At 43.0% G+C, this 19842-nt stretch overlaps 1 protein-coding gene across 1 annotated transcript in view; it reads right to left on the reverse strand.

The window, feature by feature from the left end:
- DCC (DCC netrin 1 receptor) overlaps positions 1-19842 on the reverse strand; it is a 360844-nt gene that overhangs the window by 246484 nt on the left and 94518 nt on the right. The window contains exon 2 of the mRNA XM_032206156.1: positions 9349-9669. Within this exon, the coding sequence (XP_032062047.1) occupies positions 9349-9669 (321 nt within the window). The remainder of the gene's footprint in view (positions 1-9348; positions 9670-19842) is intronic.

Below are 19842 nucleotides of genomic sequence, written 5' to 3' on the forward strand. Positions count from 1 at the left end.
CTAGGCAAAAGAAAGAGTTGAAGAAGGTTATGTCCCTAATCCACCCCACAAAAATAACCACAATATTGTTTCCATGTCTACCATTATTCAGTTCAGAAATTGAGATAAATCTGACTTTTTTTATTTATATAGAGAAACCAAAATCATGATTATTCTTTACTCAATAACTCCACGTCCTCAGTACCTTCAGGTTCCCTCCTCACCCTCCCGGGACCTGATTTCTCCTGGCCAAGGCACTGTTCCTACCCCAAGCCGCTCAACATTTTGGGGCAGGACTCTCAATCTTTGCCATTTATGCAATTTTTCTCTGCTTGAGCACAGCACCTGAGTCAATGAGTTTGAGTTTTGAGTTTTAGACTCTGCTCTTTGTCCATCCCCAGAGCTTCACATTCAGGGATGCAGAGGGAATGGAAATGTGTTACAGAGCACTATAAAGGTGTCTAAGTCAGCTTTAAACGGGCTAAGGAGGGAAATAAAAGGAGAAAAACAAGCCAGCCTGGAAATTGAAAGACCCCTGCTGAACTTTTGATTTTGTTACTTACTCTATGACCTGCAGCATGACTCTCCCTTGATTTTCCTCCTCTAAGATCTAACCGCAGCCACTAGCAATGAGAAAAAAGTGACTCAAACGATGTGTTGAAAGTTTTATGCAAGATGGCAAGCAGAGCACTGAGGTAGAGAGGCAACGTCCCTAGTCGAAACCCCTAGTTAAGTTAGCAAAACCACGTTATTTTCCAAGCCTCTGAAATATTCATTTCTGACTCCGGGTCTCGGACGCCAGACACCAGCCCAGGTGAGCTTTTAGAGCTGAATTATAAAGCCGGGAAAATGGAGTTCATAATGGAAACGCAGCTCCAGCTCCACTAGTGGGAATCGCTCTAATAAAATGACTGCCATCACTCACCTCGTTTTACCAGATTTTATTGCTGTAGAGAAAATTAAGCAACTTAACATCTTGCTCTCCGCTAAATTGCCTTTTTCCTCCCCTCCCAGACTTTTTTGCTGTGCCCTTTGTGATAGCATTTCCTTGTAAACATCCTCATTTTTGTCTACATATTAGCACACACACACACATTTAGTGGCTTACATTAGGATTTTATTTCTTGTCTCTGCAGTGTTTAACTTCCTATCAGGCCACTTTATTCTGAATCTTATTCAAATTAAAGCAGGGCTATTATGCGAGGCACAAAAGTTCAATTTGAGTAAAATCTGGGCAGGATTTTCTTTTTTGCATGAAAACAACGGCATAATAAATGCTAATCATTATAATCTTTTCAACGTGAAAGCCTTTCAAGAGGAGTTTTGCATTCCCGAATATAAAACACGCTTCCAATTTACATTCTAAAGGTTTGCATTGAAGCGGAGATTCGAGGTGGAGGAGACCTCCGTGTCAGCCATTCAATCCCCCTGTCAGCGCTGGATTGTATCTTCTGCTGGTAAATATGGAATAAGAAGGTTTAAGAATTAGATGGTTTAGCTTGCAAACCCATCATCATCCAGCATCAATCACGGCGTGCGGAGAAATTTGGAGAGCGGCGTTTCCGCACCGCCCTACGTCAATCAAACCCCAAACCAGAGCGCTCATCGCCTACCTCTCGGTCAGATACCACCAACTAGGGCGGAGAGAAACCTGACCCCTTTTAATTAAATCGCTTGGATGAGGTGTTTTATGAGACTTGAGGGTTGGCTCGGCTAATTTCCATCTCTTCCCCCTGCGGTGACACGGCGGCGTCGCGACCGACCTATTTCTCATTTGCCCAACAGAGGTCACCAAGGACAAATGAGAGGGTTGTAAACAGCTCCTCTCATCTTATTAAACATCGCTTCGGAAACGTGTATGGATTTTGAGTAAGCAAGGTCAAGGAACCATTAGAAAGGTTAAACTGGAAACAAGAGAGCACACAAAGTGGTCACAAGATTGTTTCAAGCCAGAAAATTAAATTAACCTGAGGAAATCCCCAAAGGTGCCTACATCTTTGTTACTTTTATTAGGGGAAAAAGCAAATCAAGAAATGGGGGAAGTCCTGTTGAAAAAATGCACCAGCTACTTGGAAAGCCTTACAACTTTCGGTGCTCCCCTCTCAATCCTGAACATGTTCAATATTTTGTGGTCCTGTGCCAAAAATCGTGGGACACCAAAAACTTTGGGACCCGCTCAAGCAAATGAAGTGGTATTGATGGCTAAGCTGTCACCAGAAAACATGCTCCAGTCCCACAGCTTAGCATATCCAAGAGCTTTTCTGATTATATCCCAAAGCTTTTCTTCTTTGGCTCACCCAGCTCTGCACACCGAGTGGATGCTCCTCAAGATAACCTCAGCTCCGGAGCCCAGACGAGGAAGATGATGAAATTTCAGACACTCCTCCTCAGCAGACACAGATATTCGGCACGCCAGCTCCTACTAATCTCCCTCTTTGGCATTAAATTCTCCCCATTCACTGCAAATGATACTTAAGATCCAATTCATCACTATAAATGCTCTTCCCAGAGCCAGGTCTCTAATATTCAGGATGAGCAATTTAAGGCTGGGTTCACCATGAACTCATTCCATCCAACCACCCCAAACTACATGACATCGGGTTCGAAATATAAGCAGCAGATTATACTGAACTGCTCGTGGTTAAGAAAATCACATGCTTCCAGTGTAGGCAAAGTATTTCCAGAGAAATAGCTTTGTTCTTCTATCACCTTAGAAGATAAAAATACAGCTACAAAAATTCTTCGTGGTTTTTCTTAGGAAAACGTCCTGATTACTTATTTCAAATTAGAAATGAATGCAAGAGGTCTACATTTGAACCCTTTTAGGGTTATTATTGCATTTTGAGGTTATTATTATTATTGCATCACACATTACCTGGAAGAACAGTGTCAAGAACCTCCCCAGAACATAATATTGCTGAAGTACATGCAAATATCCTTCATTTTTCCTGATACCTTGTGCCATAAGACACTGAATGTTGCTATTGGAAGAGCGTGTATAATCTGGACATCCCACTAAGGAGCAAGAACAGCAAGAAGTTTGGTAAGACAAGGTGTGTGTCAATTTAAATTTATTTATTTTTTAGCCCAGAAAAGGTAAGGGGATGAGGGATCTGAGCAAGGTGGTCAACACGCTTTTGAAACACAATTTGAAGCACAGGCACTGCGTCTTGGAGGGAAGAATAAAGATGTCAAGGAGAAGACACCCAAAACTATAATTTTCATGAAAAATAGGCACAAAGCACTTGAAAACAGAGGATATAACAGGTAGCAAGGAGGGCCAGAGGCACTCGGTGCAATGGTTTGAGCCATATTTGACCCAGAGCAGGATATAGTCCGCTGTCCTCAGGCAGAGTTTTGGTTCACAACAGCCAAAATAAAGGGAAGGGGATGCTCTTAAAGTAGGGATACCTCCAGCAAGCCAAACACGAAGCTGACAGTGCCAGGAGGTAAATGCAGGTAGGCCCTTCGGTTATCAGAGTAAGGACATTACACCCTACAGCACCCTCATCCGCTGCAATAAAGGACAAAGCCACAAAGCCATGATACTCCTTAAGCTGGGGCTTAATTTCCCCAAAATCACCCTGACAGATCCATTAGGCTGTAGGACACGGTCCTAAGGGAGGCTGTGGGACTCCCATCACTTCGGGCTTGCAAAAGCAGAGCAGACAGATGATCGGCAGATACCGAGAGGGAAGAAACCTTTCCTGGAAGGTAAGCTGGCACGATGATGTACAGGCTGATCTCCATCCCCAGCACCAATGATCTATTACAGCCCATTATTTTAATTCACTCCAACCTCGTGCCCTCGCTAACCGAGGCTGCTCCTTCCTCAATCCAATCTCCTCAAGCACAATGTAAGTAAATCTCTGCCAGGCGCTCAAGACAAAAGCAGAAGCTTTTTCCTAAATGAAATCTGCTAATTAAAACCGGGTTTCTATTAGCAGCGTGAGGGTAGGAAGAGCAAGAATTGCTGCGGCATGCAATCCTGCCAAGCATTGCTCAACAGAGTACAGTGCAGGAAAGCCTCCCTCTGTCGTCACCTGCAGCTGAGTGTTGCTCAAAAACCGTGCTCAAGCCCTATTATTTTGGAACGACACTGCTACGGTTTGATAAACTCACAAAACAATGAATGAAGGGCCAGCATGTTGAGAACAAACTTATGATTTTAGCTGTTAAATGTCAAATCTCCCTTTCCAAGAGCAAAATAATCGCTGGCTCACTGATGTCCATCGATTGCAAAGGTCCCGTTTTATCTCAGCTATTCAGATTTCCAAAGTACCAAGCATGAAAATATGGGATTTGCAGGAAAAGTTCTCCACACAGATGAATAGATAAGGTTTTTTTAATTATGTTAAATGCTCATTAATTACTCTTCCTCCTGGCAGAAGCTGTACCTAAGAACAGTGTGCATGGATCCAGGTCAGGAGGCGCATGACTGAAGCGGTCCTGGGGAAGTTGCTGCTCCTGAAAGTAATTTCCAAGTCAACAAAAAAAATTAATTTTCTAAGCTCAAAGAGGTTCTGCTCATTATTGTGTTGGTGTTCAGGCACTTAGACATAAGACAGAGTATTAGCAAAGACATACATCTTCAGACATGACCTACTACTCCACTGCTTTAACCCCAGTGAAGCACAATCAGTAGAGCCATTCCCAACGCCCATGGAGGGAGCAGGGAATCAAGTGTGTGTAATGAAAAGGTGTAGCATCAGAAAGGTTATTTTCTTAGCAGGGAGAAAAATAATACAGAGTTGGAATAAGAAAAGCTAGCAACAACCAGATCTGGGTATTAAGCAAACATCACGGGGGCTGCTGGATGTGGTTCTCTGCCCTCATCTCCAAATGGCACCTAAAGCCACTGGTTTCGCAGTAAATCAGGAGCCATAAAGCCTCTCCAAATAATTTATAGCAAAATAAAACACATTCAGGTTTTTGGAATATCTTTATCTTTGAATATTTAAGCAGCACTTCTGTTCAAAGTGAAGGCTGAGCAAAATAACCGGTTGCACACCATGCCTAGATGATACTGCAGTTAAACTATAACACCAACTTGATTTCTTCATTTTTAGCCATTTGGGCCCACCTTCTATCTTATTCTTCACCCAAGAGGTTTGGATTACTAAGCCTCTAGATATGCTGGCTGTTGTTTTGATCTGTGTTGGTTATCTCCCTGCTCCCACTTTTTAAAGTAGGTGCATCTTCTGCAGGGGAAAAAAAAAAAAAAAAATCAGGACTTAGAGCAGCACGTGAAGAGTCAAATATTTACCTGATCTCTGCTATTTCCTCTTAGCTTTATGAAGAAAGCACTAATGAGCTTCAATGGAACGACAGAGCATATATTTGTACCAAGTGGTGGATGTAGATTTTACAAATACGGAACATTAAACAGGGATAGGAGGGAGCGAGCACTCAAATCGTCCACTCTATTAGGCAAAAAACCCACACCACCATTAAGCAAACGCACAGAGCAGTCCCAAAGGCGTTTGTTGGTCTGCCATGTGGCACACATAGATATGAAAATCAGGTAGTGTTAAACACCAAGCATCAATTTCAATAGAGTTCCGATACTCTCTGCACTATTACACATTGTATATGTTAAGTGTGCATTGAAATAAAGTATAAAAGACAAAATCCCGTTGACCAGAAGTCCATCAATGTCCATTTTGCCAATTACACTGTCAAGAGGTTACATTTTTAATTCATTTTTTCTAACTGTATTGTCTGACTCGGCTTTTTTTTTTTCAACTTAAATTAAGTTTTCGGAGCTCTAAAATTGGTTTTCAAGGGAAACAGCTTTAGTTTTGTTCACCACTTATTACGGTTGATGAATTTATATAAAATAGCCCCAAATCTCCCGTGATTCTGGTAGGAATAAACTGATTAAGTCAGTATTGGCTGATTTCAGTTTATAAATGAAGTTATACCTCCCAACTGGGGATTTCTGAAACTCATTTTCCCCTACTATAGAAAAAGTGACTCTCAGTTTCAGGGAACGACAAGTATGCAACACTTCAGACATTTTATTTACTCTGCACAACGAAGAGTTTCCTAAATTTCAGCATTAACGGGTTTCATGTGTTTAACCCATCCTCGAAGTGATACCTCTCGCATCACTAAATGATTTTTCATCCTCAGTTTATTAAATTCCCAAAACACGGGTAGGCAATAGTACCTAATATTGTATTTCATGTTTACTCCACTTAGATTCGAGTGAGATTAAGAACTTCTCCATATGCTCCTCCAGGGAGGCTCCACGTTTGCCATTTATCATCTTTAAACGGCAGAACAGAGCCTTTGTTATCTTATTAAATGAACTCTAACTAGGTGGGTTTCGTTCCTCCCCCAGGTAAACCTCTGATTTCTGCCAGGACCCAATCAATGGCAACACACCCACCGAAGGAATAAAACACTGAAAGTCTACGTGGGTGAAGGAGAACAAGTCACTTGAAGAATAAACTCATTAAATGGCATTTAAATGTACAAATGCTACACTTGTGACTCAAGAATTTACTGACATACAGATCACACCATATAAAAGTAACCTCGGGTTTCTCATTTAGTTTACCTCTGGTCTTTTAGAAGATGATGAACACCAAAACCTGTGAGAGCCTCATCCCACAGCTCTATAAATAGAGGCATAACACGTGGGCAGGGTTGTTTCTATCTGAAATCCTACCAATTAGGGTAAATACCAATGATCAGCAGTCTGTTAAATTGGGACTTTTAATAAGATGCTGAGTAGGAAGCAGCTCTTAGTTTCTCTCCATTGCTCTCATCTCTGTCTCAGCTAAGAGCTCTTGCACAGCTGGAGCATGCCGAGGCCATAAAGACCTTCGAGAAGTTCTTTGAAACAGTGCATTTTCCCCCAATACATGGCGAGCTTCATGCATAAAATCCTTGTCTTATGAAAACTGCTTTTAATTTGCTACGTTTTCTTTACTGAAAGCACTTCAAGCCATGGAAGTACAAGGGAAAAGGTTTTTAAAGGGCAATATACTTTCAGTACCCCCAAGCAGTCTGCTCCAAGTGAAGTTGACTGTTACCTGTTAGCCGTGACTGCTTTATTGACTGGTAATGCTTTAAAAAACATGGTGAAATCATGCTCGGTGCAAAAAGATATATGCCCCTTATGCATACCAATGGTTTGGGGATTTTAACCTCAAAAGACAAATGTGTTCTGTTGCTAACCAGCACATGAAGTGCTTAAAATGCCGCGGACAGACCCGTGATTGAGAAGTGACACCAAGATTAGATTGTAATTCAACGAGTGAATCTCTTCCTAAAGCCTACCTGAAATATTAAAGCTTGTGATCTCTCCTTTGAAGCCTCGCAAGAATGAAATGTTGCATAGACAAAGGAAACAGCGAAATGAGGAGGGTGCCCTGTTGCCATGAACACAACCTCCCATTCATCAAGACGGCGCAATCAAACACATCGTGGCTTTCGGATGAGACCATCAAGCTGTCCAGAAAGTCTGTTTAGCAGCAACACATCATCATAGGATTCAGTTTACAAGTGTTATAACACCCTAAGCTTGACCTAGTCCCAATCCTCTCTGGGAAAGCAGCCTTTTCTGAAAAGATGAAGCTTGTTTACTGTGCCAAGCGATGATTAACACAGCCTACTGTAGTGTGAGACCTCCGCTCGTCCTCTTGCCCTCGTTCCCTTCCTGTCATGTTTCCATCTGCCAGTGCCTTAAGTCAACGATGCTCTGCCAACGTTGCACATTGACTCCCTCAAAAAAAAGCAAGAAAAAAAAGCACACATTCTGCTCACTTGGGAATGCACGTCCTTCGGAGATCAAAATACCTTTTCAACTTCTGCTTGAAGAACTTGCTGCCAATTTTAAATGCCATGAATTACTCTACCTTATATGATTCTATTTTTTCTATTTTATTCACAAAATCAGAATCAGGTAGATTGGAAGGTGACAAGCTTGCCTACTCCAACCCTCTGCAGAAATCAGGCTCTGCTGGGTTGCGTCCAACTGGGTCTTGAACATCTCCCCAGATGGAGACTCCGCAACTTGGCCACTCAACCCATTCCACTGCTGAATTACCCCTAGAGGGGAAAAGAGTACGTGTTTAAGGAAGCTTCCCATATTTTAGTTTGTGCAGTCTCTTTGCACTCTTTCCCATTAGAAGTTCTCCCAGTTTGAGCCCAACTGGTCCTGAATGGAGGAAGCCCACCTGTCCCTCTTCCAAACTACCCATCACCACAAGAATATTAGATCAGGATCTGCCAAACAAAGCAACACTCTTCTATAAAGAGCTCCAAATTAGTGAGCTGGGCACAGCCCCGTATGTGTGTTCACTTCAAAAGAGTAATTGGAGGGATTTTGACAGTGGTTGCCAACAGCCAGATTAAGGCCAGATGGCATCCTCGGTTGGCAAGGAGAGCCCTACTTCTCAAAGGCCAGCTCTGCAGACTCCATCCGAGGAGGGATGGAGAGTGGAATAATCCATTTCTTCATGTATTTGGGGCTCTCCAGCTCTATGGGGAAGTATTACTCCAGCATGGGTGTACATACACAGCTGAGGATGGCGGGTTCAGAGCTTACCCCTAGGCTATTGTGGAGGATTCAGAAAACTGGTGGGAAGGAGGTAGAAGACAGTTAAGACTCTTATTGCCTGTTTTAATCAGCTATCATGAGAAAACATGTCTTTCTTAGCTGGTAAAAGAGACTCAGGAGGAACAGAAACTGCTCTTCGGGTTAAGAGACCTTGAGACTGGAAAAGACACCGAGTTATGAGGGACACACTGGAGAGACTGGCCAAGAGGAGAGCTGTCTGGACTCCCTCCCCAGCATAAATGTTTAGGAAACTACTGGATAGAAAACTTCTGCAGAGCTCCTGGACTGAACTGGATTAAACTTCAGCCTCAACTTTTCTTTAGTGTAAGCACAAGCATCTCCTCCAAACAACGCACTCGAACACGCTCATTGCTCGCCTGCACATCACATGCCACAAATATATCAATCCCTTCTCAGCAGCAAGTAATTTCCATCTTTTTTTTTTTTCCAGGGTTGCTGATTGTCAACCTTAAAAATTCACGCACGCAACACCCTACAAGAATCCAGCATTTGTTGCGACCCTCAATTCATCGGAAAAATTTCCAACTGCAGAGATCTCCTCCGTTTTGAAGAGGAATACACAGCAACAAAGAGTTCATTAGAAATGTTTAAACAAGAATAACACCTTGTCAGAAATAAATTACTGTTGCAGGAGCGTCATATCTACCTTTACCTCTTTTGATGAGGTGGAAAACGTAGTTCAATTGGTTTCTCTCTGCATTTTTTACTCTTTAAATACCAAATTCTCAGCATTTCCTGCAATCCGGAATGTAGGAAATAGGAAGTTTCTTCCTTACCTGCTACCATGACCTTCGCTGTCCGACTGATGATGGCTCCGATGCCTTCCAGAGATGCTTCACACTGATAGAGCCCCTCGTCCGGCTTGTGGTGCCTGGAGTGGACTATGTTTTGTATCAAGAGCGAGCCGTTGGCCAGCTGCTGCCTCCTTTCGTCTACCGCCAGGTTCAAGAAGACGGCGTCTTTCTTCCACTTGATGACCGGAGCTCCTCGGTCAGATTCTGCCCCACAGTTCAACAGCACGTTGCTTCCACGCATGGTGACAGCATCTGAAGGCTCCGTTACAAACCTCAATGACGTAAAAGGCTTAATTTGGGAACCTAAAAGAGCAAAAACAGAAGACGGAGTAAATATGGGTTACTCACTTGTACATAGAGAACGTAAGACAGTTTCTTTGCAAATTTGTTTTGGGACGAAAATACCTTTATCACTGCAAACACAGCATGGGTAGATAAATAGATCTTTTACATGAAAAATAATTATATTTAAACATGAAGACAAAAGGGGAAAAACTGTACAAGTGCCTATACAGCCAAGTTGAAGATAAATCCACCACGCCTGTTGAATTTTATTTGGAGAACTTAATTGCCTACGCAACTTGCTCTGGCCACAGGTACCAAGATACATTTCAGTACAGCAAGCACAAAAGTTGTGGTGGCCCTTTTTCTTGAAGACCTTTTTCTTGAAGAATTGAGGGGAGACCATGCACAGGTACATCCTGACCACCCATCAGAAATACCAAGACCTTGAACCTCATGGATCTCCTCCCACCTTGCTAGAACAACACTCTCCACCCTACCCAGTAGCCCAACCATTGCCTTCCAGTAAGCCCAAGAAAAACTATGAGGTTATTCCTTTCTGCTGAGGAGGAGAAATTCATTAACAAGCTGAAGAACACGTGGACGCAATGGCATCAAAGGGCACAGAGCAGAACAGAAAGCAGCCCTTCTTCAAACTCAGCAGAGAAAAGATACAAAAACAAAAACAAAAAAAAAAACTTTGTTTGCTACAAAAAGATGGTTTTATAAATTTGTTGAAAGCTTTTGTTCAAGTAATGCATAACCATGCAAAAACTACTGACATTTTCTTTACAGAAATCAATTTTATTGTCAATGTATCTATAACATATATATTCAAGAAGACTGGTATCTAATTTTTTCTTTAAAGACAGCCTTCAAAAATTAATAAAATATAGCTAAAAAGCAAGAGTTGCTCTCAGCTTGTAGAGCATTTCAGACACTTTATCAATAGCACCATACAACCTAAACTCAGAACACGTTGTCTCTTAACAGCAAGATATCGAATCAGAATATGATTTGTCTTTCATCTCCGTGCTCTGATCCCGATTTCTGGAGGAAGCACAGAGTTAGACCCCAAAAAAGTTAGACCTGTGCTACTTGCACACTAGCACAGGGCACTTTTGCCATTAAAAAAATCTATGAGATATATTTGCAACGCACAAAAGTGTGATTTTTTACAAAGGATTTTTTTCCTTCCCATTCTCCCAAAGACAACCAAGTCCCGTTTGTAAATCCCAGCTCCTCGTTGGGCGTTTTATTGATGTCACCAACACATAATACAGTTTAACACAGCTGTTTATGACGGCGTGCTAATGATTTTATGTGGCTATTATCACAAGTAAATAATCCACTTCTGCGGAAGAAACGGGGTTACGACAGCTTCCAGAGCAGCAAACACAGAAGTTAAACAAAGATTAACTTTCTTTTCATGCAATTACCCTTGCAGTTCAGTTGCAATTTCAGCTATTCACATCCTTTGCAAAAGGCATATTTAGCCCAAATTGCTTTACTACAAGGGAAGTAACAGCTTGAATAACCTGGAAAGCTTTCTGAGTGCGAGTTAAAATTCAAATATTCCTGGAAATGTTATTCCTAGAGAGAGAAGCAACTGTGACATGTCAAAAAAAAAAAAAATGGGAGAAAATGACCATATATTTTCAGAACCAATTACTTGGAAATCTAGGCAGGATGAGAATATAATGGCCACATTTTTTGCAGTCTTGAGGTGCTGAAATAGAAAGGTGGAATAGCAGGTGAAGATTCCCTCACCATCTATTTGCGTATTTGAAGTATTTTTGAAGTATTAGCCCGGAGAAAGCCCAGGTGCAGTGGATCCTGGGTCCCTTTTCTCCTGTGTAAGACTTCCCTGCCCTAGCAGCTCCAGGGTTTCAGTTCGTGCTGAAAGAGCAGCTGCTGTAAGCTACCAACCTCTTTCCTAAGCAGAGCAGGGGACTCGTTTTCAAACAGAGATGCTAAACCTGCAATTTAATCCTCATCGCAATAGCTCGACTGAAACAGAAGGCAAGGAGGGAAGAAGCAAGCAAGCAGCCAGGCTGGAGAAATAGGAGATGAAGAGCTGATATAAAATTTGCTGTGAAGCATTCCAGTTTTCCCTATTTCCAAGTTTTGCTCTTGGTGGGAGAGAGTCTCTAACTTTACCTGGGACACCTCACCTTCCCTGGGATGCTGCCCAGGCTCTTTTGTCTCTGAAAGACTTGAAAAGTCAGAACAACGGAGGGCAGTGCTCTTAGAACTGCTTTATCTGGTGTAGTAGATGCATTCACCTTCTACGTGCATGCTCCCAGCCGTTGTTTGAGGTCCAGCACTGACCTGTTTGAAGAAAACACATTTGTGGGAAATTAAGAGTGCTGCAAGCCTGAGACTGCTGAAACCAATGGGACTTGGGCACATCAGTGCTTCCTTCTTCCTCTGCCTTCACAGAAGGATGATGAATACAGATTGATGACATCTACAGCTTAACTACAGACTTCAAGGGAAAGCCTGAAAAGATGAAACACCTCCTGCACAAAGCGGCTGTGTCAGCAGCTCCAGGCACATCCACGGCAAGCCAGCCTGCAGCGTTACTCCGAGATCTGAAGCTCTGAGGGTCAAGGAGAGAGCCCTCGGCAATAGCTCGCGTGTCCTTGAGCCAAAAAAAAAAGGAGAAAACTTGAAGATAAAGTCCCCATCCTTGGCCCCTCGCTGCTTCAGCTATCAAGATATTACCCTACACCATGACCTGCTTTGTGATACGGGTATGAAACTAATGGGCTTCTCACCCTGACAGGTAACATCACAGCGACGGCGAGGTTATCCCTTCTCCAGGCCACGGAGGAAATTAACATTTAAAAGATGGGGTTTGATGTGCTTCTTAATCACTGCCTGCCTTTGAATCCTCCCTCCCTTTGCCGTTCCACCTCTGTGAAATGTAATCTTCCAGGGTGGGTTTTTTTTTCCCCCCCCTCCTTCGTGTTCTGCATCGCTTGCTTCCATTACGGAGATGGAAGAGATGTCACAGCTGCAAAAGCAGTTGACCAGGCCACCCCCGGAGCTTTCTTCTTCTTTTTTCAAATAAACATTAAGAAATAAGACTTTCGAGCACGGACCATTTGAGATGGGCGAACGCAGCAATACCCCCCAGCCCAAACTCAGAGTCAGCAGCTGAAATAAGTCCATTACACTGAAGAGGATTTATGTACACTCAGTACACATTTTCGCAGAGTGTTTTTCTTAAATCTGCAGGAAATTAGCTTAATGGCCAGGCTAATAAGCGTGTATTTACATGCTTAGGTAATGCAGACAATACAGCATAAAACTATCAAGTTCTGGTACCACTAAATACACTAATACAATGCTAAATATAATAAAGATCTCCTGTTTTAATGCTTTTATCATGACTTAATGTTTTTATTATGACTTATGATGTGCCTGCAGTGGTGCTGAATATTTCATCTCAGCTCCGAAGAGTTTTGGAAACCGAGCCTCATGCCTGCATTTGGTGTTTGGATGGAAAAATCAAATATCACCGCAAGGAATTTACAGTGCAAGAGCATGTAGTACAAGGAAGCATTGCTCAATTTTTATATAAACATCCCGTTTTCTATAAAAGTGGATGTACACATGACTGTCGCTGTTCCAAGTCATTCAATTTTTAAATGGTGCCGTCGCAGGATTTGGGGCTGTACCAAATAAAAGCGCTTAAAACCACAACCCTAACTCCTCCAAAGGTGTTGAATCATTAGGGATGCTTACCTGGCTGTTCCATTTTCACTCAAAAGCTTTAGTTGGATTACAAATATGGCTTTAAGTGAGCTATCACTATGGGTAACACATCTACACCACCTTAATCCCACTAGTTGGGGGTCAGACTCCTTTCAGCTGAGCCATAAAAGAGAAGGCAGAGGGCAAGAGCACAACTACTCGGACTATGGGATGAAGAAAAGATCAAGTATTTTGGCCTCTGCCTGACCTTATAGACTAGTTTGGGCATTAGAAACATTATTTAGGCTACCTGAAGCTGAGTAAGCACTGAGCACACCCACACTTTGCTTACTTGGCTCATGTACAAGGTGAGATTCCCTCCGGGGCAGCCTGGGGATGAGGCAGAGCTGGGTCCCTGGCGCTGGGTGAAGGGGATGAAGGCAAGCTGGTCCCCTCCAACCTGCCTCAGAAAAGCACAAACAACTCTTTCAAGAGAGAAACTCTCCAGCGATATCGTTTCTTAAAGCATAAGTTGCTTACAGGCTTCGTAATGAAGAGATTCGTTCTACAATCATCTTGACAGCTCTTTTTTTTTTTTTTATTTCCTTGTAAAAAATCAGACAAGCCAGCCAACTGTGCAAACTCCTACTCAGTGCAGGAACTTGCAGCCACCTACTTTGCTGAAGAGACTGAAAAGCAGACCTCAGAAGTAATAAATTGCATTGCTGGAACTCTACGAGACACCACGATTTCAGTTGCTTTCAACATCCTTCCACAGCAGGATAAAAAAAGCATTTGCCTTGAAGAAAGCTGGTGGCATCAGCCACTTGTTTCTGTATTTTGGCTGAAAATGAGGATTTACCTGCAGGAGCAGGGCTCATTTTGTGCAATGAGGTGCACAGATGTGCCCTACGAGCACATGGAAGAGCTCTTACCTGGATCCTATGGCCTCACCATAAAAAGATCTCAATGCCTACAAGAAACCTAAGCAGAGCCCTGCATTTTCTTCCAGCACAGGGGAGAGGATTGGATTTTTATTTTGAGCCTCCAGAGAAGAGGCTGAATGGTTAATTGCACCAGGGCAATTTTTCCCTCCATGGTTTTGTTTCAAATGCTTTAATTACGCTATCAGACTATCGTGTTATTTGCCAGGTTTCCTTCTTTCTCCTCAAAATATGGCACTACTTCCCATTTTAATGCTCCCACACTTACTGAACTTCAAGATTAAGGGAGCAGATGACACCAAGTCCAGGAGGAGAGCAGCATTTTAGGGTGCTTAAAAGCATCATTACCAGCTCGGAAGCTAATTTGAACAAGCCCAGTTAATTATGGGATTCCAGTGGAGGACTCCAGTAGGTTCGTTCCCCAAGGTGTGCCCGAACACCGGTGCCTAGCTGGTTTCCACTAAAATGAAACAGAAGTGGATTAAATCACCTAATTAAAGAATAGAGAGGGAATTAAAACACGGAAGGGATTAAAGGATATGGAGGGGATGATGAGATGGGGCAGAGCAGCAAGGAACCTGAGAGAACTGGAATAAGAAATCCCCCAGGCAGCGGTGGAGGAAGAGTCAAGATGCAGGGAAGAAAAAAAAAAAAAGAGGGGAAAAATAAAAATCAATCCAGGACTGAATCCAAGCCAAGCAGAAAGGGGCTAAGAGGGGAGAGTCGGGTGGAATACAAACAAGGGAAGGCCCACAGATCTGGCTTTTACCAGCCTTTGTGGAAAAAAAGTCAGACTGCCAAAGAGCCACGAGCCAGCAGAAGAGATGCTCGTGCTTAGGGCAAGGCAATAGCTGGAGAGGGCAAGGACACGAACACACGTTAAAGGGAAAAAGAAATCAGGTGAGAAGGAATAAAGGAGGATGAAAAGAACAACCAGATCCCGGGTTAAAACATCAAGAGAGCAAATCAGCTGCTGGAAAAGGAAATCCCTTGGAAGAGCTCTGAGCCTAAAGACAGAAGGAGGAAAAACAAAAACAGCATTTCTATAGCTTGATATTTTTTTTTGGGGGGGGAGATGTATTTAGAGAGGAAAAAAAGGACTGAGCAACAGGGAGAAAAACGTGGAAACAGAATCCATGGATGGGAATGGTGCTAAATTTAAAAATGTGCCATCTCCGAGCAGCCTCCAGCACAAATCCCGGGGCTTCGGCACACGTGGCAGGGCTCGGAAGAAGCCACTTCTTGGGAAGACAAAACATTTAGACAGGGGGCTTTTTGTTTTCATATTTGTTCCTCTCTTAAACGCATCCCTCCTTCCTTGGAGGCCATTTAGCAATGCAATAAATTAATTTGTACTTCAGAGCGAACTCTTTAATCCTTTTTTGTTCTCTCCCCTCCCCATCAAACACGCGCTAGCGAATTTGCATGCATTAGCATAATGAAACATTAATTACACAGCATTTTGGATAGGACGAGCCGCAGAGCTTCAATCAATCTCGGGAACTTGCAGCGGGAAGGTGAAAAGCAGCGGCCAGACTTATCGGGACGGCAGAAGAGACACAAACACATCAACGGTGCCTGTTGAGGGGGTGATTTAAGCGCGGCTGCTGAACCCAAAAAGCCTTCCGAAAATTACAAAGGAAGCAATCAATTATGTTAATGAGTGCAGACAAATTGTACTCCCCTGGTTTTGTGCGAAACCAGAGCTGTGTTTGCACCAGGGATGAGCAGGAGCGATCTGGCACATCCTAGGGGGCAGGTCATCTCCTTCAGCACCTTACGGGCTGTAGGTGCCAAGAACAATGCACGTGCACCCTCCAACAACCTCCCATGACTTCAGGAGGCTGCTTCTGGTCTTCCTGATCTCCTCATCTGCAGCCTTTTTGAGCGCCGTCAGCACCCCAGGCACTACTGCTGAGCCTTGGGGTGCCCCTTTGGGGCCAGCCCCCAGGTTTGGAAAGCATGGGTGCACCTTATACCCAGGGCTGCCCATACATAAAACAAGCCAGCACCCAGAAAAACAAGCCAGCACCCAGGAGAGGTGACAGTGGGACAGTCGTGCCCTTCCATCCATCGCCACACATGCAATATCTTCGTTATACCACTCCCTCAGCTCCCATTTACAGCTCCTCATTCAACCCTTGAAATTAACCCCCCCACACACGCATTTTTACTTGGTAAAATGCTTCCAGGAACACCCGAATGGTGCTCATTAAGGAAACAAACTGCGGTGCTACGATAATGGATGGGAGCGTTAAAGAAACAAATGGTGACTTCGCAGCAGATCCGGAGCCCTTCCCTCTCCGCACAATGAAAACGCTCCAAGCCGAAGCCGACCGTGTGCCCTGAACGCATTTCAGCTGCTGGAAAACCCAAAAGAATTAAGATAAAAAAAAAAAAAAAAAAGTCTAATCTGAGCATAATCTGAGTCATAAAACATTCTCCAGCAATCGAGGCTGCTGTAGTGAGGAATGGCCAATGAATAACAAACCGCTCCCATCGCGCTCCCTTAATGCATCAGCCTTTCCAGCAGAAACAAACGCTCCATTTTCTTTCATAATAAATCACGGCTTCCTCGTTGTACTTGCTTTTAACTCCCTATCTCTCAACCACAGCAAGAGAAGAACGGAGGGGGCTGGACTAGACCACATCTTGAGGTCCTTTCCAACCTCAACTACTCCATGAATCTGACCAAAGACGGAAAAGCCAAAACTGCCAAACCCTAGGAACGACAAACCTTGGTGAAGTTATTTATTTTTAAGTCATTAGCTATAAAATCAACCCCTTCTCTAGGATTTTGTCATATACCACAAGCCCAAGACGTTGGATTTTCCTCCAATTGAGCATAATTTAAGAATATCCCAAAACCCTCACTTTTGGGTCTTGTATCAACACTGGAAGACTGATTTTTGTTTCCCGAGCATCTTAACTGACGTTTGAGTTATGCATGCTTTGGAGAAGATAGAGCCTAAGATACAGGAGGTCAGGTTTCGACTCTGACAGTGACGTTACGTTGATTTATATCCACCAAGATGTTGGACCTAAATTTTTAAGCCTACCTCACGACACGATGGCAATCTTCACTCGAGGACCTCAACGCGAGAAGACGGGCTCTTGTGGAAGATCGATATTCAGAGGGCAGTCGGGAAGAGCCAATGAAAAAAATATTAGTTTTCAATCGTATTTCAAAAGATATCATAGAGGCACGTCCGAATAACAGCCAAAGCTGTCAATACGAATTCCCTTGCAGGATGGAGAGCTTTTATGGGGAAATTGGCTTTCTGCAACCCCCACGCACTAAGCAGGATTTCTCATCACACCTGTCCTTCGAGCAGAGGTGTCAACGAAAAATGTTTCTATCTTCAAAGCCCAAGCCTCATTCTCTACCAGCCACCAATTACCAATTAAATGAGAGTTTCCTAACGAGGAGGAAAAAAGGAATTACCTCAGCAATTTCTGTTCATTGAACACTCATCTCCACGATGCAGTCTGCCAGCGAAGACCAAGAAATTGCTCTCACGTGAGACTGGGAAGGGGATAAGAAATATATAGATAGCAGAATTGCTACATGGAAAGCTCAATTCTTTAGTCCCAAGATATATTTAACAACTTAAAAAGTCAGGGCACGAAATTTAACCACCTGTAACTAAAACATTGCACAATAACGACAACTTTTGGTCAACTTTTTTTTGGATTTGCTTGCTCCACATAAAAAAAAAACACCCTGACGTCCTACTCCAAGCCCTCCAACTTCTCATAATAAAGCTGTTTGAAGAAGTTTGCCAGTTCCGAGGGAAAACAGAAGGAGCGGTCCAACATGATATTATTCACTTGAATGAGTTTCCAAATTGCAATGCCTAAGATCGCAAGCGCGGAGTTGTAACGACACGGGAGCCCCTCGGAAATAATTTCGGCTCTGAATATTGCCATACGGTTCTGTTCATCTCAGCGAAGGAAACCTACTCATGTGGATAATGCCATGCAGATGGGGCAGTGGCTTTGGGGCCTTTTGCCAAGGCCATGCCTGCTCTTAGGCACCCCTGCAGCTAAATGCCTTCTGATTGCAAGCACTTTGAGGAGAAAAATCAAGCTACCTACCAAAAATACTTGCATCCCTTAGATACGGGCTCAGACTTTTGCTTCAGCCACACCCGCGTCCTATTTCTGTTTGAGGTTCTTGGGAAAGAAAACTTCTGGAAAACTTAAAATCAAGCCAGGCAAGGGTTCAATTCACACAATTTCAGGGAGAAAAAATGCTGTTTAAGGTGCACCTTAGTCTGTAAACCACACGTTGAACAGAAAGAAGGCTTCTGGAAATAGTAGTGATGCAAAATATTTCTTTGTATTTGTTAAAGTTGGGTATTTTAAGTCTTTCTCCACAGCCTTTGGAGACTCAGCTCCCCATATTCCTCAGCTGCTACACGTAAATAAAAGCCTGCAGTACTGGAGGTCCTGGGCTTCCTGTAAAAGGGAAATTGGGAGACAAAATACACGAACTTGGGGTACTGCAATAGGAGCACGTGAATAAAATCACCTGCTGTAGAAAGAACAAAGGTTGGGAGCAAGCATTTTAATTCAAATTGCCGAAGCTTGCGTAGATAAACAGCATTTGATAATTCAGTGAGGTGCTAAAGGGGTTTTCTCTCCCATATGGCCCATTTCCACCAATTATGCCAATTAATTAGAAAAAAAAGGATGGAATAGAGGTGCTTTGGTTTCTCCGTGAACAAGGATCAGAAGAAAAGGAAGCCACTTACGTTAACAAGCAGCCCTCAAATCTCCCTGGCTGCCAGTCCGTGTAATGTTCATCCCCTACAAATCCCCTACAAAACTAAGCTGTCGCCCCTTTGGGTTAAACATGGACGCGGCCACGTTAAAAAGAGTATGAAGAAGATTTTCACCCTCTTCAACTTGACCACCCGTAACGATTTCCAATAACTATTCTGCCCTTAAAGTCAGAAGGGTACTCACTTCAAAAGCCAGCAGATATCACGCCTCATTTTTAACTTAATGATGGGATCAGAAAGAAACAACTACGAAGAACAGATCTTCCACCACAATTAAGCAGAAGTATCCCTAAATTAAGCAGAAGCATCGTTAAAAAAAAAAAAAAAAAAAAAAAAAAAAAAAGAGGGCACGTAGCTTGCTAGGAGCTCAGGGTCTGATGCTGTAGCAACTAAGGGCATCTCATTTCTCTTTTTATAGTCAGTAAAACGACTATTTTTCAGAGTATTGTATGGCAGTTTCCATCATCTTCAAAGATTTTGGCAACAGTCATCATATAGTATTGATTTTTGGCCAAGCCTCAACTTTTTATAACTGTACCTAGGGCGGAGAAGCAAGCGTGCATCCCCCGAAATAGATGGGAATTTAATCCAGGTGGCCTTTGTGTTCCCTTCCTCCAAACTACAGGTTTTAGCCCTCCTATTTATTCTAACCCTGGCTTTTGGGGGAAAAAAAAATGACTTGATTGGGGCCAAAAATCAATTCAATATTTTCTCTTTTTGTGAAGTCAGACGCTAAAAAAGCTAACCACACATTCAGCTTG

The sequence above is a fragment of the Aythya fuligula genome, chromosome Z (genome assembly GCF_009819795.1).
Source record: "Aythya fuligula isolate bAytFul2 chromosome Z, bAytFul2.pri, whole genome shotgun sequence".
Taxonomy (NCBI): domain Eukaryota; kingdom Metazoa; phylum Chordata; class Aves; order Anseriformes; family Anatidae; genus Aythya; species Aythya fuligula.